At 35.3% G+C, this 18963-nt stretch overlaps 1 protein-coding gene across 1 annotated transcript in view; it reads right to left on the reverse strand.

Moving 5' to 3' along the window:
• Positions 1 to 18963, reverse strand: part of CNBD1 (cyclic nucleotide binding domain containing 1) — a 560677-nt gene that overhangs the window by 486575 nt on the left and 55139 nt on the right. Inside the window, exon 3 of the mRNA XM_047782853.1 lies at positions 13036 to 13143. Within this exon, the coding sequence (XP_047638809.1) occupies positions 13036 to 13143 (108 nt within the window). The remainder of the gene's footprint in view (positions 1 to 13035; positions 13144 to 18963) is intronic.

The raw sequence follows: 18963 nt of genomic DNA on the forward strand, positions 1-18963 counted from the left end.
GACATTGTCTCTTAAAAAGAGAGATTTAAGCTAAGACATAAAATGACAAAGAATTATGCAAAGAATATTCCAATAAGAAGATAAAAGGAATTTTTCTGGAGGAAAAATTTCTAAAAAATGCTAAATTTTACTCAAAAATATATTTACTGAGTCAAACAGGTAAAGCCACTGTTCAACAAATAAGTATCCTCTATGAATCTACTCATAATTTTTTGGTTTTACCATGTCCAATTATTTGTGAATTAATTTTTACTCCAAGTAAATTATACCATTGCATGAAATTATTTATAGAATTAGATATCAGAGAGTGCCAGTAATTTTATAATTCTATTAGTTTCTCTATTACTGACTTTAAAAATTTTTTGGCATTGTTCTGCATGTAAGCGTGAATCAAAACAATGGCAACAAACTACCAGCAGTCACTGAATTTCTCATTGCCACACATTTGCTGTTTTAAAAAGCCAGTAAAATATTGATATTATTGAATCTTAACCCCTTGACCCTCGAATATAAACACTCTCTCTGACAAAATAAGAAGGGAAGCTAAAGCATTTTTTTCATTTTTTAAAGTTTTATTGAAATGTAGTTGATTTGCAATATTGTGATAATTTCTTCTGAATCACAACAAAGTCATTCAGTTAAACATGTATACACATCCATTCTCTTTCAGATTCTTTTTCCACATAGATTGTCACAGAATATTGGGTAGAGTTCTTTGTGCTATACAGCAGGTCTCTATTGACTAGTCACTCCTCAGTATGTATATGCCAATCCCAAAACCCCCATCCATCTGTTCCCTTTAGTAACCAGAAAGTTATCAAAGTCTGTGAGTCTGTTTCTGTTCTATAAATAAGTTCATTTGTATCCTTTTTTTAGATCCCACATATAAGTGATGATATTTGTCTTTCACTGTCTAACTTTACTTAATATGATAATCTCTAGGTCATCCACTTTGCTGCAAATGGCATTATTTCAATCTTTTTTTATGACTGAGTAATGTTCCATTGTATATATGTACCATATCTTGATCCATTCCTCTGTTGATGGACATTCAGCTTGCTTCCATGTCTTGGATATTGTAAAAAGTGCTACAGTGAACACTTTGGCACATGTATATTTTCAAATTATGGTTTTATCTTGATAGATACCTAAGAGTGGTATTGCTAGATCATACGGTAGTTCTTATTATTCTTTTTTTTTGGGGGGGGGATTTTTAGGGCTGCACCTACAGCATATGGATGTTCCCTTCATAGGGGTCAAACTGAAGCTACAGCTTCTGGCCTTTGCCACAGCCACAGCAACACTAGATAGCCACATCTGTACCACAGCTCACAGCAATGCTGGATCCATAACCCACTGAGTAAGGCCAGGGATTGAACCCCTGTCCTCATGGATACTAGTCAGGCTCATTTACACTGAGCCACAATGGGAACTCCTATTTTTAGTTTATTGAGGAAACTCCATACTGTTTTCCATAGTGGTTGCACAAATTTACATTCCCATCAACAGTGTAGTAGCATTGCCTTTTCTCTGCATCCTCTACAGCATTTATTGTTTGTGAGCTTTTTCATGATGGCTATTCTGTCTGGTGAAAGGTGGTACCTCATTGTAGTTTTGATTTGTATTTATCTAATAATTACACAAGGTGGTCATCTTTTCATGAGTTTTTTGGCCATCTGCATGTCTTTGGAGAAATATTTATTTAGATCTTCTGCCCATTTTTGGATGGGGTTGTTTGTTTTTTGATATTGAGCTGCAGGGGGTGTTTATATATTTTGAAGATTAATCCCTTGTCAGTCACTTCATTTGCAAACATGTTCTCCCAATTCTGTGTGTTGTATTTTCATTCTGTTTATGGTTTCATTTGCTGTGCAAAACCTTTGTAATTAGGTCCCATTTATTTTTTTTTTTATTTTCATTACTCTAGGAGGTGGATCTGAAAAGATTTGTTTCACAGAATGTTTGGCATATGTTTTCCTCTAAGATTTTTATAGTACCCTGTCTCATATCTAGGTCTTTAATCCATTTTTCCAGTTTTCCCAATACCACTATTGAAGACACTGTATACAATAGAGAAAAGATAATAGTGTTTTTGTAGCACTCCAAGGAAATTTTTGTCCAAAGAAAAGTGCTTCTGCTACTGAGTTGCAAGCTCAGTTATCTACTGTCTTCATTGCACTCTATATTTACTTGAAAGAACAATCAACAAACTCTAATAATTGACTTGGATATTTTAATATGACTTGGATATTTGGAATTTTTTTCAGAAAATATTAAAATGAAGATTGTCAGTTCAAAGAAGTTGCCAATGATAAAATGCAAGCTTTCAAGTGAAAATTAGAATTTTGGAAAACTTCCATTTATCACCTTCTATAAACTTGACAGCTTCCCAATACTTAAAGGCTTTTCTGATGAAGTAAGTTGTAATATTAACAATTGTGATTTTTTTAATATTACATAAAGAAATACCAACATTTGCAAGTTCTGCATAGTTCAATGGACCAATGTTTTCCAAATGACCAATGCATGTATTACAAAACCATACATTGGTGAAAGAGCCAATCATGTGCAAAATATAGTTTTTATAGATATCAGTGATTTAAACTTGCTGTATTCTTGGTTATTTAAACGTCTCAGTAAACTCAGATGATAAAGATTAGCACCACCACCAAGCAAAATAAAATTTAGCATACATTATCTCATCAAATCCTCCAATATCACTGTAAAATATTCATTACTGTCCTCATTTTCAGAAGAAGGGCCTAAGATTCAAAATTTGAGGTAATTTTCTTAAGGTAATTGCCAAATTTCAGAACTGAAATTCAAACCCAGATCTGATTAGTCCGGAAGCTCTCATAGAACTTTATTCTCCATAAATTCTTGCAATAGAGTTCTTACAAACTCTTTTTTATCATTCCTCAAGAGTTTTCTTTAACCCCTCCATCAATTTTTGGAAATTGATACAAATTTTACCAGGTAGTAGTTAGATCCAAGGTAATATATGGACTCTTTCTTTAGATGTTTGGATTCCTCAATCATTTTTTTTTTAGATCGAAGTTATTTTGACTCATAAAAATACAAATTAAATTGTCACTTTAACTGCACTAAGTTAACTTCATCTGTTGAATTTAGCTTAATTACCACTGATGCCAAGCCAGGGAAATAAAAATGGATCAATCTGCACCCCCAGGATGAAAGTTGGTCAGCTGCAGACTTTGTTTTCTGCTGAGCAGGAATGCTGATTTTGTCCCACACATTGCCAACATATCCAAAGTTAAAACTGAGGAGAGTTGAAGGCAAGTTCCATTATAAACTCTTGAGAGTCAACACTGGAATCCTGTCATCTCTTCTAAGAAAGAATATTTTAAGGTTAGACAGAGGTAAGCAATATTTCCCTGGTTTGTACTAAGTTAATGTCCTTGCAGTCTTCTCTTTTACTTGCAAAGAGCAACAGAGAATCCACAGATAGAAACAAATATTTGGACTTACATGCATTCTATAGAATAAAGCAGCAATGCATTTTCTAGAATATGTGACAAGTTATACAAATATGTAAGAAACTTATTTAAATACTGTTACACAACTCTTAGAGGAAAACATAGGCTGAACACTCTCCGACATAAACCACAGCAATATCTTCTCAGATCCACCTCCTAGAGTAATGACAATAAAAACAAAAACAAACAAATGGGACCTAATTAAACTTGAAAATTTCTGCACAGCAAAGGAAACCCTAAACAAAATGAAAAGACAACCCACAGAATGGGAGAAAATATTTGCAAATGAATCAACTGATAAGGGATTAATCTCCAAAATTTATAAACACCTTCTGCAGCTTCATACCAAAAAAAACCAAACAACCCCATCAAAAAAATGGGCATAAGATCTAAACAGACAGTTCTCCAAAGACATACAGATGGCCAAAAAACACATGAAAAGATGTTCAACATCACTTATTATTAGAGAAATGCAAATCAAAACTAAGGCAAGAATGGCCATCATCAAAAAGTCTACAAACAATAAATGCTGGAGAGGATATGGAGAAAAGGGAACACTACTACACTGTTGATGGGAATGTAAATTGCAGAAACCACTGCGGAAAGCAGAATGGAGATTCCTCAGAAAACTAAAAATAGAATTACCATTTGATCCAGCAATCCCATTTCTGAGCATCTATCCAGAGAAAACCATGACTCAAAAAGATATATTTACCCCAAAACTCATTGCAGGACTATATGCAATAGCCAAGACATGGAAGCAACATAAATGTTCATCAATAGAAGAGTGAATAAAGAAGATGTGGTACATATACACAATGGAATATTAATCAGCCATTAAAAGGAAAGAAATAATGGCATTTGCAACAACATGGATGGATCTAAAAATTATCATGCTAAGTGAAGTTAGACAGTGAGACACCAACATCATATGCTATTACTTATAGTGGAATCTAAAAATAGGACACAATAAACTTCTTTGCAAAACAGATACTGACTCACAGGCTTTGGAAAAACTTATGCTTCCCAAAGGAGACAGGTTGGGGGTGGTTTACATATTGGTGGATGCACTGGGGTTTGCGAATGAAATGCTATAAAATTGGGTTGTGATGATCAGTATAACTATAAAATGTGATAAAATTCATTGAGTTAAAAAAAGACTGTTACACAGATTTACTTCCTAAGGATTAATTGAAGTTAAAGCTCAAGTCAAAATGAGATATATTAGGAAAACTTTTAATATGGCAATAAATTAGTGTATATATTTTATATATATATATATATCAACTTCCATGTGCTACCTTTACTTATAATCTAAATTTCCTACAGTCACAATTCAATTCAGTAAACATTCATTGATCATTTAGCCCAAGAAAAATTCATTATGTTCACCATCTCAGCTCCCACATATGAATCATTTCCATTTTTCTACTGAAATCACCCTTTCTCCACCCATAGAACATTGCTGAATTGGTCACACACTTGAATAATTACAAATCTATATTATCTAATTTTAACTAATCTTTGATTTTGCTTAGCATTCTTAAATTAACTCTCCTCAATGGCTTTCATCTACTTCCTTTCCATCCCCATTTCCACATTCTATAGACAGCCTTGTTTCAGTAATAACACTCCCTATCTGACCTCTATATAGGAAATGATTATTATTAATGGTTGTTGAGAAATAATTATAAACATCATTCCAATCATTCAGGTGTTCTGTCACTCAAGTTGGACAAAATTTTAATTTATTGTAGAGGAAAATTTAATGTGGCAAAAAGTGTGACCTGTGAATTTTCAGAATTTCTACTTTGATGTCATACTAATCTCCTCAAGTAGATCTTAACCCCATAGGGTTAATATAAATAATGAATAGAATACTTAACATGGGGGATGAGATGGCCAATTTGGAGTCAGGGAGGGAAATTTCATGCCAAGAATGATATAGGATCTGGTAAAAGCTCCAAACTTTCAACTACACCCTTTTGAACCATAGAACTGACTCCCTTTGAATCAAAAATGACTTTTTAACATAATTTGTATATGGTCAATGGGATTTATAAGACAAGACATCAATGACATTATTTCTTCTGCTAGACTCATAATTTCATCATATCCACTGGACCTAACTCTTAACTGATGGTATCACATTTTTCCCATTATTGGGATATTAGTCAAGAGTTACATGCAATACAGATGGTATCAGTTGGGATCTACTGGCCTCTTAAAATCTAAACAAAGTCCCATGGGAGTTCCTACTCTGGAATAGTTGGTTAAGAATCCAACTGCAGTGGCCCAGGCTTGAGTTCAATCCTCAGCCAGGAACAGTGAGTTAAAAGATCTGGTGTTGGGAGTTCCTACCGTGGCTCAGTGGTTAACAAAACAGACTAGTAACCATGTGGTTGCAGGTTCAATCCCTGGCCTCACTCATTGGGTTACGGATCCAGTGTTGCCAAGATCTGTGGTATAGGTCGCAGACGCAGCTTGGATCCATGTTGCTGTGGCTCTGGCGTAGGCCAGCAGCTACAGCTCCAATTCAACTCCTAGCCTGGGAATTTCCATATGTCACAGGTGCGGCCCTAAAAAAAAAAATCCGGGAATTTCCATATGCCACGGTGTGTGGCTGCAGCTCAGATACAATCCCTGGCCTGGGAACTTACATATGCCATAGATGCAGCAATTAAATAAATGAATAAATAAATAAACAAACAAATATCCCATGAAAATTCATGAAAGTGGAAAGCTTTTCTTAAAATTTCAGTAATTTCCCAAGAGATGATATCCTGATGTCACCTCTGCCACTGAGCTTCTTCCTTAAATGCCCTCTTTGTTCCATGTCTTATTTATCTAAAAGTAAAACCAAGCTTTCCTATATTTCCACAGCAAAACTAAACTAAACTAAGCCAAGTACTCAGAGCATTTATAAGCATAGTGGAGTCCATCAAATACTGGGGTTATCTTAAAGAGATGTTTATATCACATATGACCCAGAGTACTTGAAAATAACTAATAAATCTTCCTTTTTTTAAATGTCCTCACTCTTTTCCCCAGGACCAGGGGGTTCATCTCTCTCAGTGCACATCTTTCTCATTTCCCAGATATTCTCATTTCTTTCCTACCCCTTTATCTCTGCCTGTTCTCGCTCCTGGCTTTCTCCACAGCTCCAAATTAGAACACCTCTGTCAGGCAGAGCAATTAAGCCCTCATCAGCATCTACTCCTAGACACCTTAACAGGAAAAAAGCATAATCTACCATTCCTAGGTGTTAGTTATAAACATAAATGGCACTTCTTTTTTACACTCGGGTTTGAAACTTTCTTATATCAGCTCAGGTGGGTAAACCGTATCCATGTAGGCAATTTCTACAAATTGTCACTACTTCCCTACAATACTGTCCCAGGCTGTATAGAGTTTCATTTTTATGTCATAATTTGGGCCACAAAGAATGGCATCAGAGTATGACTGAGGCAATTTATTTCTATAAAGTTCCTACCTTTTCCCTTCACAGAATTCTTCAAAAGGTCAAAATATTACTCCTGAGCTGGCATGATGGTCCTTTATTTCTCCCTTGTATTTCTCCCTTTCTGTTTCTTTCTTCCTATATATTTCCTTCTTTGCTTTTCTCTCTCTCTTTCCTCTCTCCCCTTCTCTTCTTTCTTTCTCTTCCTGCACTACCATTTCTATCTTGATATCCTTGGAGGGGATCATGTACAAGTTTTGAAAAAAAAATTGTTTTCAGGTGTCTGGTCACAACTATTAACTGGGTAAGTATCATTTAAGACAGCTTCAAAAGCATTTGGACAATCAATGGTGAAGACTATCACATGCAGTTTTTTGCCTCAGGGACCCTTTCCCTTCTTGATCTAGCCAACTCTTACTTTCCTTGAATTTAAACATCCTTTCTTGGGGGATGCTTCCACTGATCTGTCAGGACAACATCTGAGTTAATATAAGAATTCTCAGTATAATGAGCCCCTGAACCTTTAATCACCTCTGTCACCCATTAAACCTCATTTATCCCTTTTGTTAGTGGCTTGTCAGTGCCATCAACCTGCACCTTCTGTATACAGAGATCCTGTCTGGCTTAACACTCAGCACACGGTCACTTCTCTCCCTCTCCCTCTCCCTCTCTCTCTCTCTATATATATATATATAAAATAAGATTTTGTGATGGTTTCCTTCCAGATAACATAAAATTTTACTTGTCTTTTTAGAATAAAATAGTGAAACAGAATTATTCTAGTTCTTACTTCAAATTACTTCAAAAAAAATACAAGAAGAATCTCACTCAATGGATCTCAGAACTTCAGTGAAAATATGGGTTTTACAATCATAACAAGAATAGCTGCATTTGTTCTGATGTTAAATACATATTTTTCAAATAGACTATGGTTAATTATCCTGAAGCCAGATCCAAGCTAGCATGAAATAAGTATGACTTGGATGTAACTTAACACATGAGTAATTTTGACAAGGCTAGAGAATTGAGTTGAATCCAAAATTTCGAAAGAAAATCACAAGCAAAAAAGCAATTTTGCAGAGAGATATTTCTAAGTCAATCTATCAGAATCCAATTGTCTAGGTATTCAGTTGCTTTAATCTCCAAATATGCATCTTTATTTTCCAATATCTTTCACACTTACAGTTTCAGAGATAATATATAATCCATCTACCTAGTATATGTACTATATCAAATGATTGTTTTAAAATGTTTGGAACAATATGCGTATTACAAATGTTTCACACCATTTTAACTCAGATAAAAGCCATTTGCTACTACAGCTTTTAGATCTAGAAGTGAAATTCTGAGCTTCAATTCAAGCAGCTGGGATATCCTAGTCTTTTTAGAATCTAAAGTCCAAAAGGAAGCATTAATTCATTGCACAAAGCATACTTTGACAGCTTTTGGAGTGGTTAGTAATTTGGCCAACTGAGCATATAGACTTCTGGGCCCAGGAGGAACATCGCCAGCTGGTCAGGCTGTCTTTGGCACCTTGGAGAGTTCTCTTAGTGGGGTCCTGGGGCTGGAGAGTAGGGAGAACAGCATTTGTACACAACCAAAATCCTTTTGCTCTTCCAAAGTTAAATTATTCAGTTGCTTATTATATAACACAAACTAAGAGAAAATAATTTTACAAAATATGACCATCATCTGGTTATCAACTTGTCATAACCTGCTACAAGTTATAAACCTAGACTCTCCTTTTGAACACAGCAAGCTACTCTCTTTTTTCCCTTATCTGATTCTTTGCCTAATTAGAATTCAAAATTTTAAGATAATAGAGGCTAATTGGACTTCATTAAAATGTCCTGAGTAAAAATCTACCAAATAAATCTCAAATGCCACACTCTGCATATTAAATGCAACATGAAATTTGCTGCTAAATTGAATGAAAGAAGTACATTATTACTGAAGGCCCAGCACAACAATGTAGTTTAACTAACTGAAAGAAGCCCTTAGATGAACTTATTATTTTAAATGGTGGCTAAATTTCCCTACTAAAAAAAAAAGTTGAAGTTTAGTTAATTTTTTTTTTCATTTTCTTAAAGAAAAAAAAAGTAGATAGTTGCTAGGCTTAATACTCAAATTGTGATCTGTTGACCAGTAGCAGCAGCAAGTAACTTGTTAGAAATACTGAGTCTCAGCCCCACCCCAGACCTTCTGAATCAGAATTCACCTTCTGAATAAGCTCCCACTCACAACCCCTGGGAGAATTTGTGCACATATTAAAATTTGAGAAGCACTGATCTGGAGTTTTTTGAAAGTTACTTTGAAAGCAATGTCAATTTTTTTTTGTCATTTATCTCAAGTAATGCTACCTCTGTAAATGCCTAACAATTACCCCTTAACAATAAATTCCCACATAGGAGAGATTACTATTTTCCACAGTATATCTTTTTGGATCACAAAATAATTAAATCCTATATGTATTTGCATCTCTCTGTTTATAAAAAATGAACAGAAGGTACAGCAATATATCCCCTGCCCCCCCCACATACACAGCTTACCCCACTATCCATATCCTCCACCAGACTAGAGCATTTGTTACAATTGACTAGCCAACATTGTTACAACATTAATATTAAATTTAATTAAACAATATTAACAAAAGCCCATAATTTACATTATGGCTCACTCTCAGTGTTGGACATTCTATGGGTTAGACCAACATATAATGATATATAGCCACCCTTATAGTATTTTATAGAGTATTTTCATTAAAAATCCTCTCCACTCCACCTATTCATCCCTCCCTTCCCCCTAACCCCTGGCAACCACTGATGGTTTTACTGTCTCCATGGTTTTGCATTTTCCAGAACAAGATACAGTTGGAATTATAGAGTATGTCCTTTTCAGAATGGCTTCTTTCATTTATTTATTTATTTATTTATTTATTTATTTATTTATTTATTTATTTTAGGAAGATGTGGTATATATACACAATGGAATACTACTCGGCTTCTTTCATTTAATATAACATTTAAGTTTCCTCCATGTCTTTTCTTGGCTTGATGGCTCTTTTTTAGCACTAAATAATATTCCATTATCTGATGTACCACAGTTTGTTTAGTTATTCACCTACTGAAGGACATCTTGATCACTTCCAGGTTTTGGCAATTATGAATAAAGTTGCTATAAATACTCATGTGACAGTTTTTGTGTGAACACAAGTTTTTTTAACCTTCTTTGAGTAAATGCCAAAGACTGTAATTATTGAATTACGTGGTAAGAATATGATGAGTTTTGTAAAAAATCACCAAACTAGCTTCCAAAGTGGTTGTACCATTTTGTATTTTATCAGAAAAGAATAAGAGTTCCTGTTGCTCCACATCCTTGCCAGTATTTGGCCCTGTCAGTTTCTGGATTTTGGCCATCCTAGTAAGTGTGGAGTGATAACTCGTTGTTTCAAGTTGCATTTCCCTGACATGATGTAAAGCATCTATTCATATGAGGTTGTTTATTTTTTGATATCATTACTCTATGAAATTTCCTTTGCACAATGTCCTAACTAGATTTCCAGTTGCTTTTATCCTTAAAAGTGTTATGACAGAATCCATGTTAGTTGTGCCATAACACAGCCACCCTGAGTTGTGATAATTTAGAATAACTTTTTTTGAAGTTTTATTGAAGTATAGTTAATTTACAAGGTTGTGATAATTTCTTCTGCACAACGAAGGGACCCAGTCATACATATACACTCAACCATTCTCTCTGATTCTTTTCCCACATAGATTATCACAGAATGCTGGGTAGAGTTCTCTGTGCTATAGAGCAGATCCCCATTGGCCAATCATTCCACAGACCTCATTGTGTATATGCCAATCCCAAACCCCATTTTATACAGATAGGAACCACTGTAGCCTCTTGTTCAAGGACATTTTCCTCTTATTCCTCTTTATATAGATGCAGGTTGTATATTTTAATACCTAAATAGATTAGTGGGGTTGAAATTTATTTAAATCTTAAGATGTACAAAGAAGGAAACTTGCTTATTTTTATAAAGAACATAAGACTTTCTCATAAGGTCACAGACACTCTTCCCTCAATATCATCAAATGCGTCTGTCCATTAATGTGAAATAGTTTGATTAAAGTAAGTTTCTCAGTTAAATAAGGCTCAGTCATACCAATTTTCTGTCCATTCCACTTCCTTTTGGAACTTGGTTTGGGTGTGTTGGGGAAGGTTGGGTCGGAATTCTTCTCACCAGCTGATTGACATCATGTTCCTGTCACAAGGTGGCTGTAGGTCTACACAGGCACCTACACTGGCATCTATTGAGGCAAGACTTCTAATTTTGGCTATGTCATCAGCTCTTGCTGACTGCCTTTCCCTTGGGTCATCCAGATTTCTACCCTAGCAGCCTTCTCTTCCCCCTCCAGTATTGTCCAGACCTTCAGTCCTTTCAGTATCTCATTGTCTCCTCACCAGTGTTTGTGAAATTTTATGGACTTCGTACATGTTAGACACAGACCAAGTGGAACCAATGGCATTAGTTCCAGGTTATCTCTAGACATCTTTGTCCACAAACACTGTGCTATTATTCTTAATTCATGTTAAAAGAAGCCCAGTTTAGGTCTTACTGTAACAATGATTCTCAAGAATCACCTAGATATTTATCTAAATATTTGTTTTATTTTATTTTATTATACTGTATGTTTTATTTTGTCTTTTTAGGGCTACACCCATGGCATATGGAGGTTTCCAGGCTAGGGGTTGAATTGGAGATGTATCCACTGGCCTATGCCACATCCACAACAATGTCAGATCCAAGCTGTGTCTGCAATATATACCACAGCTCATGGCAATGCCAGATACTTAACCCACTGAGCAAGACCAGGGATCAAACCTTCATCCTCATGGATCCTTGTCAGATTCATTTCCATTGAGCCAAGATGGGAACTCCTAGATATTTATTTTAAATACTTAGACCTTGGCTTCAAGTCAAGGAATTTCAATTTAGACAGTCTGGGTTCGATAGAGACCTCGAACCAGTATTTTGTAAAAACTCTCCAGGTGACTCTAATGTGCAATCCAAGTTGTTCATCACTGCCCTAGAGGGTGCAGCTTCCTCAAAAGTTATCTGGATGTTCCTAGAGCCTTCATATCCTTATGGACATATTCATACCAAGGATGAGAGTGGATGAAGACAGTTCTGGAGCTCATCTAACTTCCTCTTTTTCTATATCTCTCCTTTCCCCCATATGCCCCCATTGTATATCGTCCTGCTTCTCAAAGTAGTATTTATCCTGCTATTTTCTCTGAAACCAATGTAATATTTGGTTATATATTAACCAAATATAATATGATACCAATATGTATATTCCTTACATATGTCTCCTTAAAATAGCATCAAACAGTAGTTTTTATAAAAATCAAGTAAGATATTAACAAGAAGGCAGGTTTTCTTGTAAATAATTGAATTCCTATTCCAATCTCATTTTTAAAAAACATCTTTTACACAGATTTCCACAATTCTGTGGATGCATACTATTTGTTTCCTGTTGTTATCACTTCCTTAAACTTATTTTTCCTCCAGAAATAATTGATTAAAATGTATTGATTAAAAGTCTGAATGGAAATTCTCATTGTGGCTCAGTAGTAATGAACCCAACTAGTGTCCATGAAGATGTAGGTTCAAACCCTGGCCTTGCTCAGTGGGTTAAAGATTTGATGTTGCCATGAGCTGTGGTGTAAATTACTAACATGGCTCAGATCCTGACATGGAGCACTGAGAATTGATCAAATTCTTTTTGTACTGAGTTCCACTTGTTCTTCCAGGCACACATACAAACACACCCACATACCCATATGTACACCCACAGACACATGTCAACTTTGCTTTCAAAAGAAGACATCATTAGGAGTTCCCACTGTGGCACAGTGTGTTAAAGCTCTGATGTTGCCACAGCTGTGGCATAGGTCATAGTTGTAGCTTTGATTCAGTCCCTGGCCTGGGAACTTCCATATGACACTCATGCGAACATAATAAAATATAAAAAAAATTTTAAAAATTAAATTAAAAAAAGGAATCATTACCTTTTCACTTCCTCTTTGACAATTTTAGGCAGTCTGGTTTTTTTCTGAATGAATATTTTAGGATATTGCTTTATAAATGCATTGTGAGCTGACAGGATATTGGTCCGGCTTTCAAAAAAAGAGAGAGAAATTAAATTATAAGCTTCATAAGATAATAGATTCCAAAAGGAAAGATTTTTAACTCAATATATACAACTTAATCCTATACTATTTGATCTAAGAATCCAATTACAAAAATATGAAACATTTTATACTTTAAAAATAGCCACTATAAAAATTGTATATAGTGTCCTTCAGTAGAAAATATTTTAAGAATGTGAAATTTATGGTAATTGCCAAAATTTTAATTTTTAAGCTTAGCCTTTTTAAAACTTAGATTTCTGTAGTTGGTTAAAGCTCTTGTATAAAATATACCACATAATTAAAATTCCCCCAAAATGATTCATCTATAGATTACATATACACTAGTGGAAGGTATATTTATATGAATCTTTGAAATAACTTATGAAAGTTTCGTGCTCTATTGTTTTGAGACTGGACTACAGATGTATTAGACCAAAATGTCCGCATTTCCCAAATCCGAATCACTGGAATTATCTGCAATTTTTTTAACAAGTAGAGATTTATAATCCTTTTATTGATGAAGCAAGAACTCCAAAGTTAGAGTATGGGTAGATTTCTCTATGTTAAATATCAGCCTCCATGTGATTCTTAACTGCAGTCAAGTTTCAATCTACTGTGAATACTAAAAATGTAAATAAAAAGATTCACGGGAATATAGAAAATTGTCATTCCATGTCAGGTAAAGATATTTGTTTCTGGAAAATCTACCCTATTCAATTTTCAATTGACAACAACCATGAAAATTGGTCAGTTTTTTTTTTAATGCAGAACATTCAACTTGACTCTTTATTTCAATAATCATCAAAACAATCATAAAGATTGAAAACTTACAAACATCTCAATATTTGCCTCCTGGCAATGAATATGAAAATCCTTGAGAAGGCTTTTCTTACTGCATTGTCAATGTAAATATTAACAACACATTTTAAAATATTTATAACAAGTTTTTTTCCCTGGGCCAGAGTTCATGAAACACCGTGTTAATTCTTTACACAAAACAAATGCTATTTAGAATCCTATTTAATTTAATTTGACTTGATTCAAATAATGCAATGTGAATATGATTTAATATGTCATTAGGAATTTTCATCCCTGCTCACACCATAAAGATACATTGACCAAAAACATACTTTTTTTAATCTCAAACCACTAAAATCATTGGAAGATTTCCCAAGATCTTTCTCCCTTTTTTCCCTATTTGTAACTCATATTCTACAAATATCCATTTTACAAGTTTACCTGTTATATTTTGGGTACTTGTTATATGCCACACATTGTGTGCTAAGGTCTTGACATTGTTTTGTCTTATTGTATATTTATATTTTGGTATTGTTTAATTCTCACTTTACACATTAAGTATGAAACTTACTAATTCAATTCATATAACTAGTAAATGGATGACAAAGGGTACTATGAAAAATGAATTGGCTTCTGAACCAATTCTCTAAACCTTTTGGATATACTGTCCCCCTAAATAATAAAATATACTGGTTATTAACAATTGTCAGGCATTATTCTAGGAAGTTTACATGCATCAGATCTTTTCATCTTTACACCAATATATTAGCTTATATCCCATCACCTCCATTTTGTAGTTAATAAAACAAAGGCCCAAAGCAGTATGAAAGTGTAATATTTTTATTTTTCTACATGGAGCCCATGCTAAAAGATTTGGAACATTATTCCAGTCTGTGCTCTAGATAAATCACCCTTGGAGTGGCCAGTAAGAATATACCAAAATGCCAAAACCTTCACTCTTGTCCTTTGCAATGTGTATGACTGAAATGTCTGCTTCCTCTGCTTCATCCTCAAGAATTTTCAAGATGTGGTGGCTGGTATACATGTACCTGGTGTTTATAACTTGTACCTGCAAAGTAATTGGTCCAAGAAGGGAAAGATGTGGAAGATTGAAATGAAAGATGCTAGTCAAATTCCAGAGCTAAATATGACTATCAGAATGAGGCCCTAAGTGTTCTATGATAGATATTCTGTGTCATAAAATGTAACTTAGCAGTTATTCTTATTTCTAACTCTATTGTTGAAACAAAAACATATAGTCCTATATGTCCAGTAGGAATACATTTTTTTGTCCAAAACCATGTGAAACCACAGATCAAGAGAAAATATTTGCAAATGAAGTCATTGACAAGTAAATAAACTCCAAAATATATAAACAACTCCTGCAGCTGCAGTATCAAAAATACAAATAACCCAATCAAAAACTGTTTATATCTAAACAGACATTTATACATAGACATACAGATGGCCAAAAGATACATGAAAGGTGATTAACATCATTAATTATTATATAAATGCAAATTAAAAATACTATGAGGTTTCACCTTACACCAGCCAGAATGGCCATCATCAGAAAGTCTACAGACAAAAAATTCTGGAGAGGGTGTGGAGAAAAAGGATCCTTCCTACACAGTTGGTGGGAATGTAAATTTGTACAACCACTACGAAAAACAGTACAGAGAGTCCTCAAAACCTTCAGACAGAACTACCATATGATCCAGCATTTGTGGGCACCTATATGGAGAAAACCATGATTCAAAGACACATGCACCCATATGTTCATTGCAGCCCTATTCACAATAGCCATGACATGGAAGCAACGTAAATGTCCATAAACAGAAGAATGGATTAAAAAAGTGGTACATATGTACAATGGAATATTACTCAGCCATAAAAAAATAATTAAATAATGCCATTTGTAGCAATATGGATGGATCTAAAGATTATCATACTAAGTGAAGTTAGTGAAAGAGAAGCATCATATGATACCACTTATATGTGGAATCTAAAATAAGATTGCAAATGAACTTATTTGCAGAATAAAAACAGATTCACAGACTTTGAAAAACTTATATTACCAAAAGGGATGATTGTGGGGCAGAGGGAGGGATGAACTGTGTTTGGGATTGGCTTATGCACACTGAGATATATGAAACTATTCGCCAAAAGGGACCTGCTGTGTAGCACAGAGAACTCCACCTAATATTCTGTGATAATCTATATTCAGGATAATCTATAACCTGAAAGAGAATGGATGCATGTACATGAATAACGGAATCACTTTGTTTTCCAGCAGAAAATATCACAACATTGTAAATCAATTATACTTCAACAAAACTTTAAAAAACAAAAAAAATCTGCAAATGAACACCTCTAAATATGAATAAGAGAAGTGTATTAGAATAAACATGAAATAAATATAATCAGAAAGCCAGAGTCAAAGAAAGATTTAGAATTATAGTCGGGTTGGAGAATAAATCGTGGATCCAAATAACCATTTTATATTTGAATACTTTCCAGAAGATACTTTCATAATTTCCCAGGTTATGAATAAATACTGCCTATGAACAAAATTCTCCACTCCATTAAAGTTCATCTGCAAGGAATTTTTTTCCCATAAGGAAAAAATATCCCAACTTTCTCAAGAAGATGAAGGAAAAATACATGCAAAACCTATAGCTCTAAGAGATCAATCAAGATGTCAGAGTAAGAGCAATAGAACTCATCTCCCCTTAGCAAATACATCAAGAAATACATAGATAGTATGAGGAAAAAGAATAGGTCATCATGGGTACAAAAAAAAAAAAGGACTATAAAACTGTAAATCAATAATACCTTAACAAAAGTCAAATTAAAAAACAGAAAAATATATCAATATGAAGAATGATCCTCACTGAAAACAAATGTGAAATTGGAAGGAATTCTGTACAACCAAGGCTGGTAGGAAGGGGAGAAAAGTGATGGAGTCCGGCCTGTACCCATGGGAAGGGTCTCAAAGGAAAAGAAAGATAACAAAATAAGACACTGCCATGGCAAGTGAGTGGTGAAAATCCAGACTGGGTGCCCCAGTCCAGATGCCTTACATGGGTGGGAACCAGCCCCCTTGGCTGGTTGAAAGATTTCTAGGACTAAAAGGAGGACTGCAGGAAGCCTGGATTCCACTTATAAGGGACATGCACTCTGGCTTTCCCCCAAGGCAAGGAAGAGAAAGATCTACTCTAGACACTGCTGATTTCTTATAACCACCTTGACAAGTACCCCAGCCTCAGTCGAACAAACACTACAGCCTTGCTCACTCCATGTCACAGTGTGGCACTGGATCTGGAAAGGCCAAAACACAGAAAGACCCAACTTTGGGAAGCAGAAGCAATATGGCACCAGGGAAAAACTCAATATGTGAAATAAAAAGCACACTAGAATGAATAAAGAGCAGAATAAGTGATAGAGAAGAATGTGTAAGTGATCTGGAAGAGAGAATAATGAATGGAAATTACCCAATCAGAACAGAAAATGATGATGATAGATAGATGATAGATAGATAGATAGATGATAGATTAAGGTAATTTAAGATAGCTCTGTGATAAAATTATGTACATCACCTCTTGAATTATAGGGGTCTCAGAAAGAGAAGAGAAAGAGGAGAACACAATATATTTGAGGAAATAATGGCTGAAAACTTCCCAAACCTGAAGAAGGAAATAGATATCAATGAAAGGAAAGAGTTTCCCATACCAGATGAAGCCACAGCAAGACACATCATAATTAGAGATCATAGAGAAAATACATAAAATAGAGACAAAAACAATATAAAAGAAAAAATGAAACAATTTTTTTAAAGATAAAAAAATTAATAAGTATTTACCTAGGCTGATCATGAAGAAAAGAGAGGAGAAAAAAGATGGCAGTGGAGGAGTAGGACACGAGGCTCACCTACTTCCACAAATTCTTTGAAATCCATCTACATGTGTAACTACATGCACCCAAAAATTGTTGAATGCTTACAAAAAAACCCAGGATTCCAATAGAAAGAGAAAATCTTCACAAAACTGTGTAGGACAAAAGAAAGAAGAAAAAAAAAGGAGAAAAAAAAGAAACAATGCACATTGACACAAGCCCATGGGAGGGAGCAGGAAAAGGAGGAAAAACTAACAAACAAGCAAGCAAAACTCTGCATCCTGGAAGTCACAGACACCAGCGAGGAGACCAGCTGAGACAGAGGAAGAACTTTGGAGTTTTGGAGGAGAACACAGCAATCAGACTAAAGTAGTTAAAATGGAAATAGTCCTCTACAAATGGTTAGTGTCATCACACAGCACTTCCCAACCATAAGCAAGGGCAGATAGGGGCCAGGAACTGAAATTCCAACTTTGGAGATCAGACTCAGACAGAAAACTGGGGCTGGCTACTGGTGGAAAACTAGGATTGGTAGCCCAGAGAGAGCCTGGAGGGACTGAAGTCTAGAATGACCACATTTGAAGTTGTAAGCTGAGGAATCCTACTCAGGCTTGGAGGCTAGATGCCATTGTTAGGAGGTGCTGGAGAGAAGGAATGGGATCCACCACTACAGTTTTATCCCTTACAAGTGTTCTTAGACTGCAAGACCACAACTTCCCCAGCTCCAGGGTTTATCCTCAAGCAGTGGCTGCTCAGCAGCAGTTGTGAAGTAGCCCAGAGTCATTAAGACTACAGAGAAAGTGGAGCAAGCAGAGGGACATCTTTGAGCAGATAGATGAAACTTGGGAATAGTGCAGTCCACACAGCCCCAGCCAGCAGCCATGTGGAGGAGTGCAGGAGTGACTGCTGTAACAGTGCAGAAGGCTGGAGGGGGGGGGGGTCTAAGAAGACCCTTTGTGTAGGTGAAGAGCCCCTTTTTCCCCTCAGGGACAGGTATTTTTGGAAACAGTGTGGATGATCTGGGAATTCAGCAGGAGGTCTCCTGAGTTGATGGAGCAGCAGGGAGGGGCAGAATTCTGAAAGTTCCCCCCAGGGTGGGCATAGGGCCGCTAT

This window comes from Phacochoerus africanus, chromosome 6 (assembly GCF_016906955.1).
Source record: "Phacochoerus africanus isolate WHEZ1 chromosome 6, ROS_Pafr_v1, whole genome shotgun sequence".
In the NCBI taxonomy this organism is placed as follows: Eukaryota; Metazoa; Chordata; class Mammalia; order Artiodactyla; family Suidae; genus Phacochoerus; species Phacochoerus africanus.